The 15014-nt window shown below is 57.9% G+C and overlaps 1 protein-coding gene across 1 annotated transcript in view; it reads left to right on the top strand.

The window, feature by feature from the left end:
• MYO16 (myosin XVI) overlaps positions 1–15014 on the top strand; it is a 142591-nt gene that overhangs the window by 95424 nt on the left and 32153 nt on the right. The window contains exons 13-14 of the mRNA XM_056109959.1: positions 2652–3647; positions 12721–12879. Coding sequence (XP_055965934.1) covers positions 2652–3647; positions 12721–12879 — 1155 coding nt within the window. The remainder of the gene's footprint in view (positions 1–2651; positions 3648–12720; positions 12880–15014) is intronic.

Below are 15014 nucleotides of genomic sequence, written 5' to 3'. Positions count from 1 at the left end.
GCCCCTTCACAGGAAGTTCCAGCCCTAGGGTCTCGGACCTGGCACTGGGTCCCCGGACGGTCCCCTTCAGGGTGGTCAGAGGGCAGTTCACAGGGACACCACGTGTAGTGCCAGCGGGAGGAGGGTGCGACCCGGGAAGAGAGGCCAGCAGCCCGAGCAGGGGACAGCAGCCTGTGGAGGGGGTGGCCCACGCTGCGGCCCAAAGTCCCGGCCAGCAAGGAGAGCAGGGTGTGTGGATGGGGGTGGGAGGACTTCAGACTCAGCCGTGTGCCTCGGGGGCAGGAAGGCCGCTCGTTTGGACACTTGTCTGTCAGGGTCCGAGCACTGGCTGGCCCGGCTTCTCTCTGCAAAGCTGCGGGGAGGACACTGGCCCTGTCCCGGGCGTGGTGCTGGGGCTGCCTGGGGCTCTGCTCCCCCACACTGGGCCCGCCGGCCTGTCCAGCTGTGCTCGGCGCCCCCAGGGAATGCACCAGTGTCTGATCCTTCCAGGCCTCGCTCTGCAGAGCTGGGCTCCCGGGGGCCCCTCGCCTCGACCCCTCTGGTCCAGTCCCTTCTCCGAGCTTGTGGGAGGCCGGGTCTGCGGTGCTCATCCCACTGCGCGGCCACCTCTGCTCCGTCACCCGCGAGCCCAGCGCCAGCCTCCAAGGTGCCGCTCTGCGCCAACCTCGCACACTGATGTATTTTTAGCCTGAGTATTTTTAGGCCTTGTTTTCTACTGCCTGAAATCTGAGGGAAATGAGGTCTGGGTGACCCCTGTCCAGCAGCGTGTCACCGGCAGAGCAGAGCTGCCACCGTTCGGCCTCAGGGGCACCTTGGTCCCCAGGACACGTCAGTGTCTCCCATGAGCCTTCCTGTGGGGCCCTAGAGCACACGGGGACGAGAGTGGGCGAGCCAGGCACCGTGCCAGGGGAACAGTGGCCAGGGTGGATGCAGGGGACCAGTCCTGGCCAGCATCAGGGCCCTGCCCAGCCCGGAGTGGTGGACCGGTACTGACCGGTTGGAGAGCAAAGGCCGCGGGGTCCTCTCCCTGCCAGTGGGCCAGTGCAGGTACAGGGCTGCCGTGTTCCTTGGATTCTCTGTGAACTGGCCCCGCCTGTGGTCCAGGATGCCCGGGCAGCCAGCTGACCCCCAGAAAGGCCGTTTCTGAGCCATGGACTCGGCAGTAGGCACATTGGCTCTCATCACACACACACAGACACATGCATACACAAGCACACATACATGGCACTTTAACATACGTGTTCACCAGATATTCAAGTGCACACATGTGTATACATGTCCACAAATATATGCAGGTGAGCATGGATGCATACATACAGACACACACAGCAGGAAGATATTTCCTTGGTGCACTGTGTCATTCCTCTGTTCTCACGGACAAGACGTGAAGGTTTCTTGTTCTCGGCGACCAGGGAGACATGTGTGGTGCCTCAGGGACTCTGTCCAGGGGACGGTTTATGCATGGAAGCGTCCACCCCCAAGGGAACAGGAATGGGCCATGGTCCCAGGACTGGCACACCCAGAAAGCTCCCAAGAGTCGGGTGGGCTGTGGGGCCAGGGTGGGGGTCCTGCCTGCTGCCCACTGTGTTTCTGCTCTCTCCAGCTGGCCAGGGGTCAGCTGCAAGACCGGGAGTGATGCTGAGGAAAGAATGTGAATTATTGGAACAGTCTCAAACCCGCACTTGCAGATGCGTCAAAGATGGGCTTCCATGCAAATGTGCACACACACATAACCACATACGTACACACTCACATGCACAGATACATATACACGACCACACACCCACACTCCCACACACATATCCCTGTAAGCACCCATATTCACTTAGTCACACCCATGCACACTCACAGCCACACACAGTACACAACCACATACTCACACACATTCTCATCATGCACACAGCCACACTCCCACACTCATGCGCCCTCATACACGCATACACACACTTGTGCACTCACACATACTCCAGTGCACTCACACACACACCGCACACATACACACATGCTCATACATACACACACACTTAGACACACACCACACTTATCTACACACACACACACATTTATGCTCACTCATTCACACATCACACACAAACACACGCCCGTGCATCCAGACACACAGACGGCCTCAGCCGCCCACTCCACATGACGACCCTCGGGAGCTGACCCCCCTGCCTCCACCACGTCTTGCCCCTAGTCACAGCCGCCCCAGCTGATGCTGACAAGCTGACCGGTTCCTTCGGACGCCCTGAGGGTGTGGGGCAGTGCCCCAAGGAGAAGCCTTTCCTGGACACCGGGACGGTTTCTCCTGAGACCGGAGGATGCCATCAGCCCCCAGTCCCCTCCAGCTTCAAACCCGAGACCCCTCCTGAAACCCCTTCCTACACCCCCCGCCTCCCCGGGCCCTCTGGAGCTGGGGCCTCAGCACCCACCTATACCCCGACCCACCTTCAAAGCTGCCATTCTCCGGGGTCCTCAGGGGTGTCAGGAACCAGGGTGCTGGGGGTGTTGGGGTGCAGGACGGGGGGATGCCCCAACCTTGCCCGGGTGCTGGAGGGTGTTGGGGTGCAGAACACCCTGACCCCCAAGTGCTGGAGGGTGTTGAGATGCAGGGACGGGGGGACGCCCTGACCTCGCCCTGTCACCCCCAGCCCTCACCCGCCCGCGGCCCCACAGTGACGACTACAGCGCCATGAAGAAGACCCCGCCCCGCAAGCCCAAGCGAAGCCCCCACACCAAGCTGAGCGGCTCCTCCGAGGAGGTCTCAGGCCTGCGGGCGGCCAGGCCCCGAGGCAGCCTGCCGTGGACCCCGGGCAGCGTGGCTGGGCTGCCGGCGACCCCCAGCCCTCACACGCCCCCCGCCCACGAGGATGCAGAGCCCGTGTACATCGAGATGGTGGGGCGAGCGGGCAGCCCCGACCCGGCTGACGCGGAGGCCGTGTACGAGGAGATGAAGTACCCCGTGCCCCCCGCGTCCCCCCCGGAGGAGGCCGGGCCCAACCATGCGCCGGGGACTGCTGGCAGGGACGCGTGGGACATCCCCCCGCCCTTCCCCAACCTGCTGCCCCACCGGCCGCCCCTGCTGGTGTTCCCGCCCACCCCCGTCACCTGCTCCCCTGCCTCCGACGAGTCCCCGCTGACGCCCCTGGACGTGAAGAAGCTGCCGGTGCTGGAGCCCACCCTCAAGTACCCCGTGTCACCCGAGGGCTCCAGCCCGCTCTCTCCACAGTGCTCTAAGCACCACCGAGCTGATGGCGACAGGCCCGTGTCCCCCGGCCTCCTGGTTCCCGGCGGGACGCTCCCTGCGTCCCCGCCGCCCACACCCCCGCCTGCCCCCGCGGCCCCGGCCCCGGGGCTGCCCGCTGCACCCTGGCCACCCACGCATTTCGCCTTCATGCCCGACGCCCCGGCCGGCCCCGAGCTGCCCAAGGCACCCCCCAAGCCATGCAGCTCCTTCTCCAGGCCCCCGCCCTCCCCCGGGAAGGCCGCCCGCCGGGCCAACTCCAACTGCCCCTCCCCAGGGCCCTGCAGCCCCCCCAGTGCCAGGCCCATTGGCAGCCCCCTGGACGAGCTCACTAGCCTCTTCAGCTCGGGGAGGAGTGTCCTGCGGAAGTCGGCAGCCGGGAGGAGGATCCGGGAGCCCGCGGGTAAGCTGGACCCGGATACGGCGACGGGCCCATCTCCACTGGGACTCACCATTGTCCACCCAACCACACAACTGTCCATCTGCCCATGCAGCCCTCACCCATCACCCGTCCATCCACCCATAATCCACCCGCCCACCACCCACCCACCCATTCATCATCTGTTACTGATGACCTGTCACTTAGCTATCTATGGGACCATCTACTCTACAGTCTACCTCTTATCCATCATCTACTTACATCTAGCTATAGCCATCGAGTACCTGTATCCATGTCATCTGTATTGCTTACCAATTATCAATTTATCACGTAGCACTGTAGCACTGTCCTCCCGTTGTTCATCAACTTGCTCAAGCAGGCACCAGTAACGTCTCCATCGTGAGACTTGTTGTTCCTGTGTTTGGCATAGCAAATACGCCATGGGGAGCTTGCCAGGCTCTGCTGTGCGGGCGGGATACTCTCAGTAAGCTTGCCGGGCTCTCCGAGAGGGGTGGAGGAATCGAACCCGGGTCGGCCGTGTGCAAGGCAAGTGCCCTACCCGCTGTGCTATGACTCCAGCCCCAACTTATCATGTACCTATCACTCTTTCCTGTGCCACGGATCCGTCATCTGTCACTACACAGCATCAGTCTCCCTTCGGCCATGGTGACCTCTCGCCTTTACCTTTCAGGCTTGCGCCCCTGTTCTATCTTTTAGCTCTTCCTCCGTCTGTCTCTTGTCTCTCTCTGAGCCCATTTCTGCCCATTGGAAATGGTCGGGTGACGGTAGATCATTCAGAGCAGGCAGCAACCTGAAAGCCCTGGGCACCCCAGATAGCTGAGTGGTAGAACTAATATTTCCATTTTTCAAACAAGGGCTCCTGATACAGAAATAGCTTGGAACTGGATTTCATAAGCATGTTTGGCTTGCACTGAATTTGCTTTGCTGGTTCCTTCTCCAAGAGCATTTCCTGGTGCCAACAAAACGGTCCCTTTGTCCAGCTCTCGGGTCCCCCGGGGACGCCTCAGCCTCTGTCCTGCTGCCCCGTCCACCGCAGGGCCCCTCCCCTGCAGAAGTTCCCTGGGACTTTGCAGGGATATTTTCCTGGTTCCTGGTGCTGCGGAGCCACTCGGTGCTAGGTTCTCTGCCCTGGCCCCCGGCCCCCACCCCCCACCCCGGGGGAACGCGGCTGAGCCCACTCCTGTGTTTGAACATCCCGTCCGTGTCCTTGTTAGACTTGAGTGTCACCGGCACAAGAGTGGGGGAAAGAGCCAGAGAGCTACATGGGGCACGTACTCCCTGTCACCCACTGACCTGGGAGCTGTCCCAGCCCTCCATATTGTTTCCTCTGAGCACCAAGTCAGGAGTAATCCCTGAGCACTGCCCAGTGAGACCCCCGAGCACTGACCCAGGAGTAAGTCCTGAGCATTGCCCAGTGAGCTCCCGAGCACTGATCCAGGAGTAAGCCCTGAGCACTGCCCCAGTGAGACCCCCGAGCACTGACCCAGGAGTAAGTCCTGAGCATTGCCCGTGAGCTCCCGAGCACTGATCCAGGAGTAAGTCCTGAGCACTGCCCAGTGAGACCCCCTAGCACTGATCCAGGAGTAAGTCCTGAGCACTGCCCAGTGAGACCCCCAAGCACTGGGCCATGAGTAATCCCCAAGCACTGCCCAGTGGGGCCACGCTGCCCCCCAGAGCATTGGCACCCGCGAGTCCTGGGGCTCACTGTGCGTCTTCAGCAGATGGGCATTGAACACAAATTTCCTTCTCTTATTTTGTTTGACATTGGGGGGGGTGCCCTAGCGCTGCTGAGCCCCCAGACGCTGCCCTGACTCCCAGCCTGCCAGGTTGGGGCCGTGGGACCCGTGATGTGGGGGGATGCTCAGGCTCTCGGCGCTGCCGGCTCCCACCTAACCGCACACAACACTGGGTCAGCCCGGGGTCGGCCCAGCTCCCGCCCTGACTCCGGCCCCAGACTCAGAGTCTCAGCCTTCACCAGGGGGGTCATGTTGGAGCATGAAGGTCAGGCCCTCCTGCCACTCACTGAGTGTCCCTGACACCGCTTCTGCGGGCTGGTCTCCTCTCCCCACAGGCCAGCACGGGCGGCTCCCCTGGAAGCTGGGACAGCCCTTCAGCCTGACTGGCCCCCAGGTGGCGCCTGTACCCGCTGAGACTCGCAATGCTCTGGGTGAGGAGCTCACGGCCCGTCTGTGGCCACTGCTGGGACTGGAGGGTGAGCGAGTCACAGGTGGGGTTTCACACGGCTCGAGTGGGCTCTGTTTAGACAAGGAAGCAGACGGGAAACGTTAGCTTTCAGCATTTGAGAAAATCACAGTGATTTCTGCTTTGCTTTCGCACCACATCCTGCGGTGTATGGCTGGATCCTGGCCCAGTGCTCAGGGATCGTCCCTGCGGTGCTCAGGGGAGGAGCTGTAGCCGGCCACGGGCAAGGAATGCAGCTTAACCCCTGGGCTTCTCTCCGGCCCACTGAGCAAACTACCGTTAGAGACACACACTCACTGAAATCTAGAAATAGTCTGAAAGATGAAAGTCGGTCACACTGAGGGGCTTGGCCGGTGCCGAGACCCCCCTCCCGCCCATGCTTTAGACAAGGAAGCGCCTTGTTGACTGAACTCCCTTGTTGACTGAATCGCGGGCCGCTAACACATCCAGCTGTCCTGGAAGGAAGAGAATGTTTGAAGTTCCCAAGTCCCGCGCCTCACTCCACGGCTCGAGTTGGAGCTGAGAGGAATCCCATTGAGACTCGCCTTTAGAAAGAAAGTTGATTAAAACCTCATAAAACGCCCTTTTCACTACAGAGGGGAATTGGATGAATTCTTCTTGGCTCTATTCAAAAACCAGGGAGGTTAATGAATTTCCAGCCAGCCTTTATCAATTGGAAACCCACCGTCCGGGCCTTGAATGTGGGGAAAGTTCTGGGAGCCTCGGGCAGGGGCTGACATGCTCGGTTAGTATTGGGGGCAGCAGTGCTCAGAACACCTGTCAAAGCTTAAGCACAAGAGTTGCTCAGCATTAAAACTCACGGCGCGTGTTTTTCCCCACTGCAGCTTCCGCAGAACACTTTTTTTTCACTTTTTTTTTTTTTAATTTTTAATAGTGAGACATCATGAGGTAGAGTTGCAGACTTACACATTTTTGTGCTTGGGTTTTGTGCTTGATCAAATACCCATCCCTCTACCAGTGCCCATTTCCCACCACCACGGATCCCAGTATCCCTCCTACGCCCCCCATCCCCCCCAATCCCACCCCCCCTCTGTTCTCTCTCTCCTTTTGGGTGTTGTGGTTTGCAAAAGAGGCATTGAGTGGCAATCATGTTTGGTCTATAGTCTACTTTCAGCATGCTTCTCCCATCCTGGGAGGATCCTCCAAACACCCTTTACTTGGTGCTCCCTTCTCTATCTGAGCTCCCTTTTCCCCTAGCATGTGTGGTTGGCCTCCAAACCATGGAGTAAAATTCCTGGTACTAATCTTGGCCGTTCTTGGGTGTTAGTCTCCTATTTTGTTACTTTATGTTCCCCAGATGAATGCAATCTTTCTATGTCTGTCCCTATTTCTGACTCATTTCACTTAGCATGATACTTTCCATGTGGTACCACTTGTATGTAAATTTCATGACTTCATCTTTTCTAACAGCTACATAGTACTCCATTGTGTAAATGTACCATAGTTTCTTTAACCAGTCACAGAACACTTTTTTTTAATTTTATTTTTTATTTTTGCCTTTTGGGTCACACCCGGCGATGCACAAGGGTTACTCCTGGCTCTGCACTCAGGAGTTACTCCTGGCGGTGCTCAGGGGACCATATGGGATGCTGGGAATCGAACCCGGGTTGGCCGCGTGCAAGGCAAACGCCCTACCCACTGTGCTATCGCTCCAGCCCCCCACAGAACACTTTCTAACTGAGAAAGATAGGTGAGTCACGGAGAGTCTCACCAGTATACACACCGCAGGTATCACCACCGGCCACGCGCCGAATGTCAGGGCTCCCAGCTTCCCCTGGACGTTCACAGACTCTGGTGGGTGGGTAAGTTCACCAACCCGAGGGGTGTGTGTCCTGGGAGAATCCAAGGAGCTTGGGAGAATGCGGGTTCGCTCTGAGGCTGCGTCTCACACGGTTTGACCCTGCGGCCAGGAGTGCACTTAGTTCCAGAGAAGTCAGCGGCTGTTATTGGGGACGGGCCTGGTTATCAGTAGCACCTTGGGCTTTCTGCAGCCTCAGGTTTTTGCCTCTCACTTTACCCTCTACCTGTTTAAAGATAATCTTGTTTGAAGATAATCTTATTTTCATCTGAAATTACTTTCTACCCAATCACCCGGTGCCTGGCCCTGCTGGCTGAAGGCCGCTCCCTGCCGGCCAGTGGGGGAAATGGGGAATCGCTCTCCTTGCTTCCAGTGGGCTCAGAGTGTTCCCAGAGGTGCTGCCCAGTGACCTTGAGGAGCTGACCCCTCCCACGATGCAGTCACCCTGCATTAGGTGTTGCCAATTAAAATACAGAAGCACTGCGAGTCGCATCCAGGAAATGAGGGTCCTGCTTCATTCATTTGGGGGTGTCGTCCTTCTCTGGACATCTGCTCCCTGCCACCCAGGAGAGCAGATTCCCAAGCGTTCCTCACTCCTGTGTCTCTCTCCTGGTCTCCGGTGGGGTGCGGCTGAGGAGGCACCAGCGTCTGAGCGCCCAGGGGTCCCCTCAGAGGCCCTGGGCCCGGGAGACAGTGCCTGGCTCTCGGTGGCGTCTCTGAGACATCGGAACTCCCTGGTGGGCGTCGTTGTGCAGAAGGGAACCCGAGTCACCACACAGCCCTGCACTCGCCGCCCCCACTCCTAGGGCAGATGCTGGGGGGCGGGGGGGAACTGTCCCCAAAGGCCACCTCTTGGGCACTGCCCTTGTTAGCTAGAACAGCAGCGTGGACTCGTGCAGAGAGGGACCTCAGAAGTCCTGGCTTGCAGGCCGGAGAGGGCATCTGTCCTGCCGCTTGATCCCTGAGCTCAGAGCCAGCAGAAGCGGAAATCACGACCCAGGTGGCCCAAAGCACAAGACAGAACACAAAGTTCTCACTTGCCCCCAGAGACATGAGCGAGAGTGAGGAGACAGTGTCCTTAGGGCAGGGGAGGTGCCTGGGACCAGTCCAGCAGGGAGGTACCTGGTGTCTGGGAAGGCAGCCTCTGATTCCCCAGCAACCCTTTGCCTTCGGAGATACAAGGGTCCCTTTCATTCTGGGGATGTTTTTCCTGTGATGTGTTCCTCCGACGAATATTATTATGCTAATTTCCCCTAGTTGTTTTGTTTCCAAAATTAGGAGGGCAAATTCCAAGGAAGGGGGAGGCTTGGGGCTCCCTCACCGCTAGGGTGCTCCGAAGCCCCAGCGGCCTGCCGCAAGGCCTCTGTGAGGAGGATGGGAAGGGCTGCCTCTGGGCCAGGCTGGCATGCACACAGTCAACACACGGGCAGCCTAGGCACCACACGGAAATGTGAAGCGCTCAGGCATAGCACAGGGCGTGCGGCTCCTTCCTGATGCATGTATGAGAAAAATAAGAAAAGATGTTGACAAGGAAAATAAAATAGAGTATTGCTTAGCACGTAGTAGGTTATCATAAAAGGTAAAGGTAAAGGCCCTCCCGTTGTTCATCGATTTGCTAGAGCGGGCCCAGTAACGTCTCCATTGAAGACTTTGGTGTTACTGTGTCTGGCATATCGCATACATCACGGGGAGCTTGCCAGGCTCTGCCGTGCGGGCGAGATACTCTCGGTAGCTTGCCGGGCTCTCCGAGAGGGGCGGAGGAATCGAACTCGGGTCGGCCATGTTGGCTGCGTGCAAGGCAAACGCCCTACTGCTGTGCTATCGCTCTAGCCCTTAACCTCTCTTAATTAGAAAAATAAACTTCCCAGTTAAGGCAGCTTGGCTTACAGTATATCCGGTGACTGCAGCCGCATGGCATCTGCCAGTGAGAGTCCCTGAGCCAGGCAACACTGCTCGTCTTCACTACTTAACTGCATCAACTCCTCGAGTAATAAGAGTTTTTAAGTCAGAATACTGTTTTTTCCAGGATATTTCTATTCTGCAGGGCTGTTAGAAGAGGAATTCTTTTATTTTTTTTTTAATTTTTTTATTAGTGAGACACCATGAGGTACAGTTGTAGACTTACAAATTTTTGTGCTTGGGTTTCAATTATACAGTGATCAAATACCCATCCCTCCACCAGTGCCCATTTTTCACCACCACTGATCCCACTTGGGGGACCATATGGGATGCCGGGGATCAAACCCAGGTCTGCCGTGTGCAAGGCAAACACCCTAGCCGCTGTGCTAGCACAGCGGTAGTGCGTTTGCCTTGCACGCAGCCAACATGGCCAACCCGAGTTCGATTCCTCCACCCCTCTCGGAGAGCCTGGCAAGCTACCGAGAGGATCTCGCCCGCACGGCAGAGCCTGGCAAGCTACCCGTAATGTATTTGATATGCCAAACACAGTAACATGAAGTCTCATGATGGAGACGTTACTGGGCCCGCTCGAGCAAATCGATGAACAACTGGAGGACCATGACTGTGACCGTGATTGATCCCACTATCCCTCCCTCCCCATCCCCCCACCCCCGTCCTACCCTGCCTCTGTGACAGGGCATTCCCCTCTGTTCTCTCTCTCCTTTTGGGTGTTGTGGTTTTAGACGCTGGCCTGGTATACGCCCTATAGAGTGGGAAAAGGGAGATTGTAAACGCTCAGGAAGCCCTGCCGCCCCCTCCATCTGCCCCTCACCTGCTCACCTGACGTGTCCCGCCAGGTGACAGACCCAGCAGATAGCTACACATTCTTCCCTGGGTCCCACACAAGCAGTAGACATACCGTGTGTGTGCATACGTGTGCGTGTGCATGCGTGTACATGAATGTGTGCATGTGTGCGGTGTATGTATGTGTGTGCGTATGTGTGTGCATGTATGTGAGTGTATGTGAGTGTATGTGAATGTGTGTGCATATGTGTGCATATATGTGTGTTTGTGCCTTTATGTGTTCATGTATGTGAGTGTGTGTGTATGCATGTGTGTGCGTGTGTGCATGTGTATAACGTGTATATGTCTATGTGAGTGTTTGTGTGTGTGCGTGTATGTGTTTGGGTATGTGTGTGCATGTGTGTGTGCATGTGTGTGTGTGTGTGGTGTCGGGATTGAACCCTGAGGACAGTCTCCCTGAGCCCACCAGACCCTGGGATGTCTCCAGTCCCTTTAGCCGGACCTGGGAGACTGCGGCTGCAGCAGCTGCTACCCGAGGCTATGGCAGGAACAGCTCTCCGGACTCCTGCCCTAAGCCCAGGGCTCTGCCCGGGACCCGCCTCAGCCAGCACACAGATGGCCCCCCAGCACACAGACAGACCCCCCATCATACAGACAGACCCTCCAGCATACAGATAGACCCTCCAACATGCAGACAGACCCCTCCAGCATACAGACAGACCCCCCAACACACAGACAGACCCCCAATACACAGACAGACCCTCCCAGCATACAGACAGACCTCCGTAGCACACAGACAAACCCTCCAGCACACAGACAGACCCCCCAGCACACAGACAGACCCTCCAGCACACAGACAGACCCTCCAGCACGGCCAGGAGGGGCACCCGGAGAGGCAGACAGGACATGAACAAGAGAAGTGGCCAGCCGGACGCTCTTGCCAGTGGCCAGAAGCCCAGAATGTGGCAACAGGAAGCTTGGAAGCTGCTGCGGCGGTTTGACAGGGGCCTTGGCCTACCTGGGGCCCCTCGCCTAAGGCATGTGAGACCGAATGAGCCCCTGGCGGGGTGTCAGGATGAAGATAGGCGTCTGCCTGCTCCCTAGGGCTCTGCTGGGGGGGTAGGAAGGAAGAGGGTGATGCGAGCACCTCTTGGGCCACAGAGTGTGGCTGCCCCCCTACCATGTGTTCTGACCGTCTGACCAGTCACGTGTCCCTCAGTTCCCACGTGAGTGGTCAGTGCCAGCGAGATGAGCGGGTGAACCCGGCCATGCGGTGACAGCCCTGGGCCTGGCCCACAGGACAGTGCAGGCACCTGCCCGGAGGGGACAGTCTCGTCCACACTGACCAGCCCAGGGGCCAGCCTTGAGGGGAGAGCGGGGAATAGGATGCAGAGCCCAGCCTAGCCAGGGCGCCTGGGGCTGCCCGTGGGGGGTGGGGCTGCCCTGCGGCTCCATCCTTCTCGGGCTGCAGTGTGGTTTGTGTTTGTTTTGAACCACACCCAGCAGTGCTCTGGGCTTACTTTACTCCTGGCTCTGTGCTCAGGAGTCATTCGTGGTGGCGCTTGGGGGACCCTCAGGTGTGCCGGGGATCAAACTTGGCTTTCTCACATGCAAGGCAAATGCTTGTCAGCTGTATTCTCTCTCCCCATCTCTCTTCCTCTCTCTCTCTCTCTCTCTCTCTCTCTCTCTCTCTCTCTCTCTCTCTGATTTGGGGCCACATAGGGTGGTGTTCAGAATTTACTCCTGGCTCTGTGCTCAGAGATCATTACTGCCAGCTTTGGGGACCCTGAGTGTGGTGCCAGGGACAGAACCCGGACCGGCCACATGCAGGGAGAGCACCCCCGCTGCCGAGCTATCACTCCAGCCCGCCCCAAATAGCCTCTTTCTTTGTGCTTCTTTTTCCTGGGGTACTGTGACTTACATACTGTTAATGACGGATTCCTGCATACATCATTCCATGACATGACCCCGACCAGCCAACCAGGGGTCACTCACCTTCACCAGAGTCCATCCCCCCATCTCCCCCATGCAAACTCAGTTCTGTGGACCCCCCCTCCCCCAGGTTAGCTAATTCTGTGGACCAGCTTCCCAGTTGTGTCCTTGGTGTTACTCCCCCCCTCCTTCTGTGCCCCCAGCCCCGTCCTGCGCCTAACCCCTCCTGCCTGGCTCCACCCGGCGAGGCTCCCATCCAGCCCAGGACAGGCAGCCGCACCCTCCCCCCCGCTGCGTGGCCGTCCAGGGGGGCTGTGATGGTCTCAGGGTGATGTCCGTGTCTAGAGGCACCCAGAGCTGCTGTGGCTGCCTCCCCCCAGGGCACCTGGAGAAAATCATCTTTTGTAAAATGTGTTTTAGGTTTTGAAATGAACTTGAACCTGAGCAGCGGAGGTGACCCCGGCGCGTCGGAGCTGGGCCCCGAGACCCGGGACAGGAACGCTAACAACCGCACCCCGGCCTTGTCCAACGTGCTGCCCGAGACCCTCGCCGCCGAGAACGGCAACTCCGTGGTCAACGGTGAGCGCCGCCAAGTGGCTGGGAAGACAGGGCTGCCCGCACTCGGGCCGGGGTTTGTCTCTACCCCTTAGGGGGGCGTAGGGTCTGTGACTTGAGAGGCGACTCTGGAGGTTCTGCGTGTCAGGCCGCAGGAACCGCCTGGGCAGAGCGGGAAGCAGCTCCTTGACCGTCTCACGTGTCCTCAGCCCTCAGCAGGCAGAGGCAAAGGTGCTGGAAGCGGGTGTTGCGTCAGGACGGGGTTGTGCCCAACGTCAGGATGCTGCTCTTGTGGCAGTGCTCACACCGCTGCTCCTATGGCAGTGCTCACACCGCTGGTGGCCCAGCCCACACGACAGCCGTCCCCGCACCCGGGTGGCCGTCAAGAGCCGGCAAACAGAATAGTGGCTGCGGGCAGGCTATTCTGCCCTGCTATGCCGCGGGGGGCGGGGCAGGTGGCTTGAAGCCTAGTGGAGGCCAGTGAGGGTCCACGTTCTAGACCCTTCCCCAGGGGCCAGGCGCTGGCTCTGCCGGTGAGGACACGGTGAGACACTGGGTGTGAGGTGAGAGGGGTTCAGCCCCGGCTGCCGGGTAAACGCCATCCTTGGTTAGAGGTTTCGAGTCTGATGAACCAGAAGTGGGAAGCAGAGCTTGGAGGTAGCTTTTCTGCTGTGGACCTGGGTCGTGGGCAGGCCCCAGTGACTGGGAAGTGAAGGCAGGGGTCACCCCGCAGGGCCACAGCTGCAGCCGAGTGGCCACCTCCCCCTGCTGGGCCACCAGATTTGCCCTTCAAGCCTACGTCTCCCTTGAGCTCATTTCTCACTCGCCTCTGGCTCTCTCCACTTGCCACTTTGGGGAAGCCAGTGTTCTCTCTGGAATACACAGTTCCTCTCTTTCTCTCCCTCCCCCCCCTCCCCCATCTTTCTAAGTCACGGTTACTGTCCTCCCGTTGTTCATCGATTTGCTCGAGCGGGCCCAGTGACGTCTCCATATCGAGTACGTCACGGGTAGCTTGCCAGGCTCTGCCGTGCGGGCGAGATACTCTCGATAGCTTGCCAGGCTCTCCGAGAGGGGCGGAGGAATCGAACTCAGGTCGGCCATGTTGGCTGTGTGCAAGGCAAACGCCCTACCGCTGTGCTATCGCTCCAGCCCATCTTTCTAAGTATTTTTTGTTAAATGAAAACTACCTTCACACATATGCTGCCTGAGCCCATGTGTGGCTTGTGCCCACGTGGCCAAGCACACGGGTCACCCGCATCTCCCCTCTTGAGATGTGGACTTTCATGCTTTCATGCTTTCATGTCTAATGCTGGGATGTGTGTAGGGGCTCTCTCTGCCCTCAGAGCAGCCCGAGTTCTCTCTTGAGTGCGTTACTCTCTCTCTCTGTCACTCTTTCCCTCCTTCCCTTCAAAACCTTCAAATAAAATCTATTTTACTTCAAAAAAAAAAAACTAACTTGCTTCACTGAAAAATGAAAACAACAACTGAAAACTAAAAACAACTCCTGGTTGAGACACAGAGCTTCACACAGAGCGAGAAGGAAGCAGACATATGAGAACCAGCCGCCCCGCCCCGCCCCACCCAGCACCGAGACGGGAATTCCACACACAGCATGGAGCACAGCAAGCTATGACGTCGACACAGGGATGGAGTTCAGAGGAACACGTGCACACCGGCGAGATCAGAGTGTGGTGGGATTAGCAGCAGAAGAGGAAAGACACAGAACTGTGTCAGATGAGACTTCTGAAATCGAAAAATACAGTTGTGAAACTCAGGACAGTAGAGGATGAGTTTGAAGTTAGTTAAACTCAATTGTTAGGGGCTGGAGTGATAGCACAGCAGGTAGGGCGTTTGCCTTGCATGTGGCTGACCCAGGTTCGATTCCCAACGTCCCGTATGGTCCCCTCAAGTACCTCCAAGAGTAATTCCTGAGTGCAGAGCCAGGAGGAACCCCCGTGCATCACCGGGTGTGACCCAAAAAAACAAAAACAAAAACAAAAAAAAAAACCCTCAATTGTTAAAAAAAAAAAAAAACAACAACAGAAGAAACAGTCCTTTGGAAAGAGGGAAAAGGAGACCGGAAATCCTCTAGAAGGAATTCGAAGCAACAGGGAAGAAGGATGGACAGTCCAGTCTGGAGACTATCTGCGGAAGTAGTC

This window comes from Sorex fumeus, unplaced genomic scaffold (genome assembly GCF_029834395.1).
Source record: "Sorex fumeus unplaced genomic scaffold, SorFum_2.1 ptg000008l, whole genome shotgun sequence".
NCBI classification, from domain to species: domain Eukaryota; kingdom Metazoa; phylum Chordata; class Mammalia; order Eulipotyphla; family Soricidae; genus Sorex; species Sorex fumeus.
Note: the sequence above shows the minus strand (reverse complement) of the source record. Positions and strands in the feature narration are given on the sequence as shown.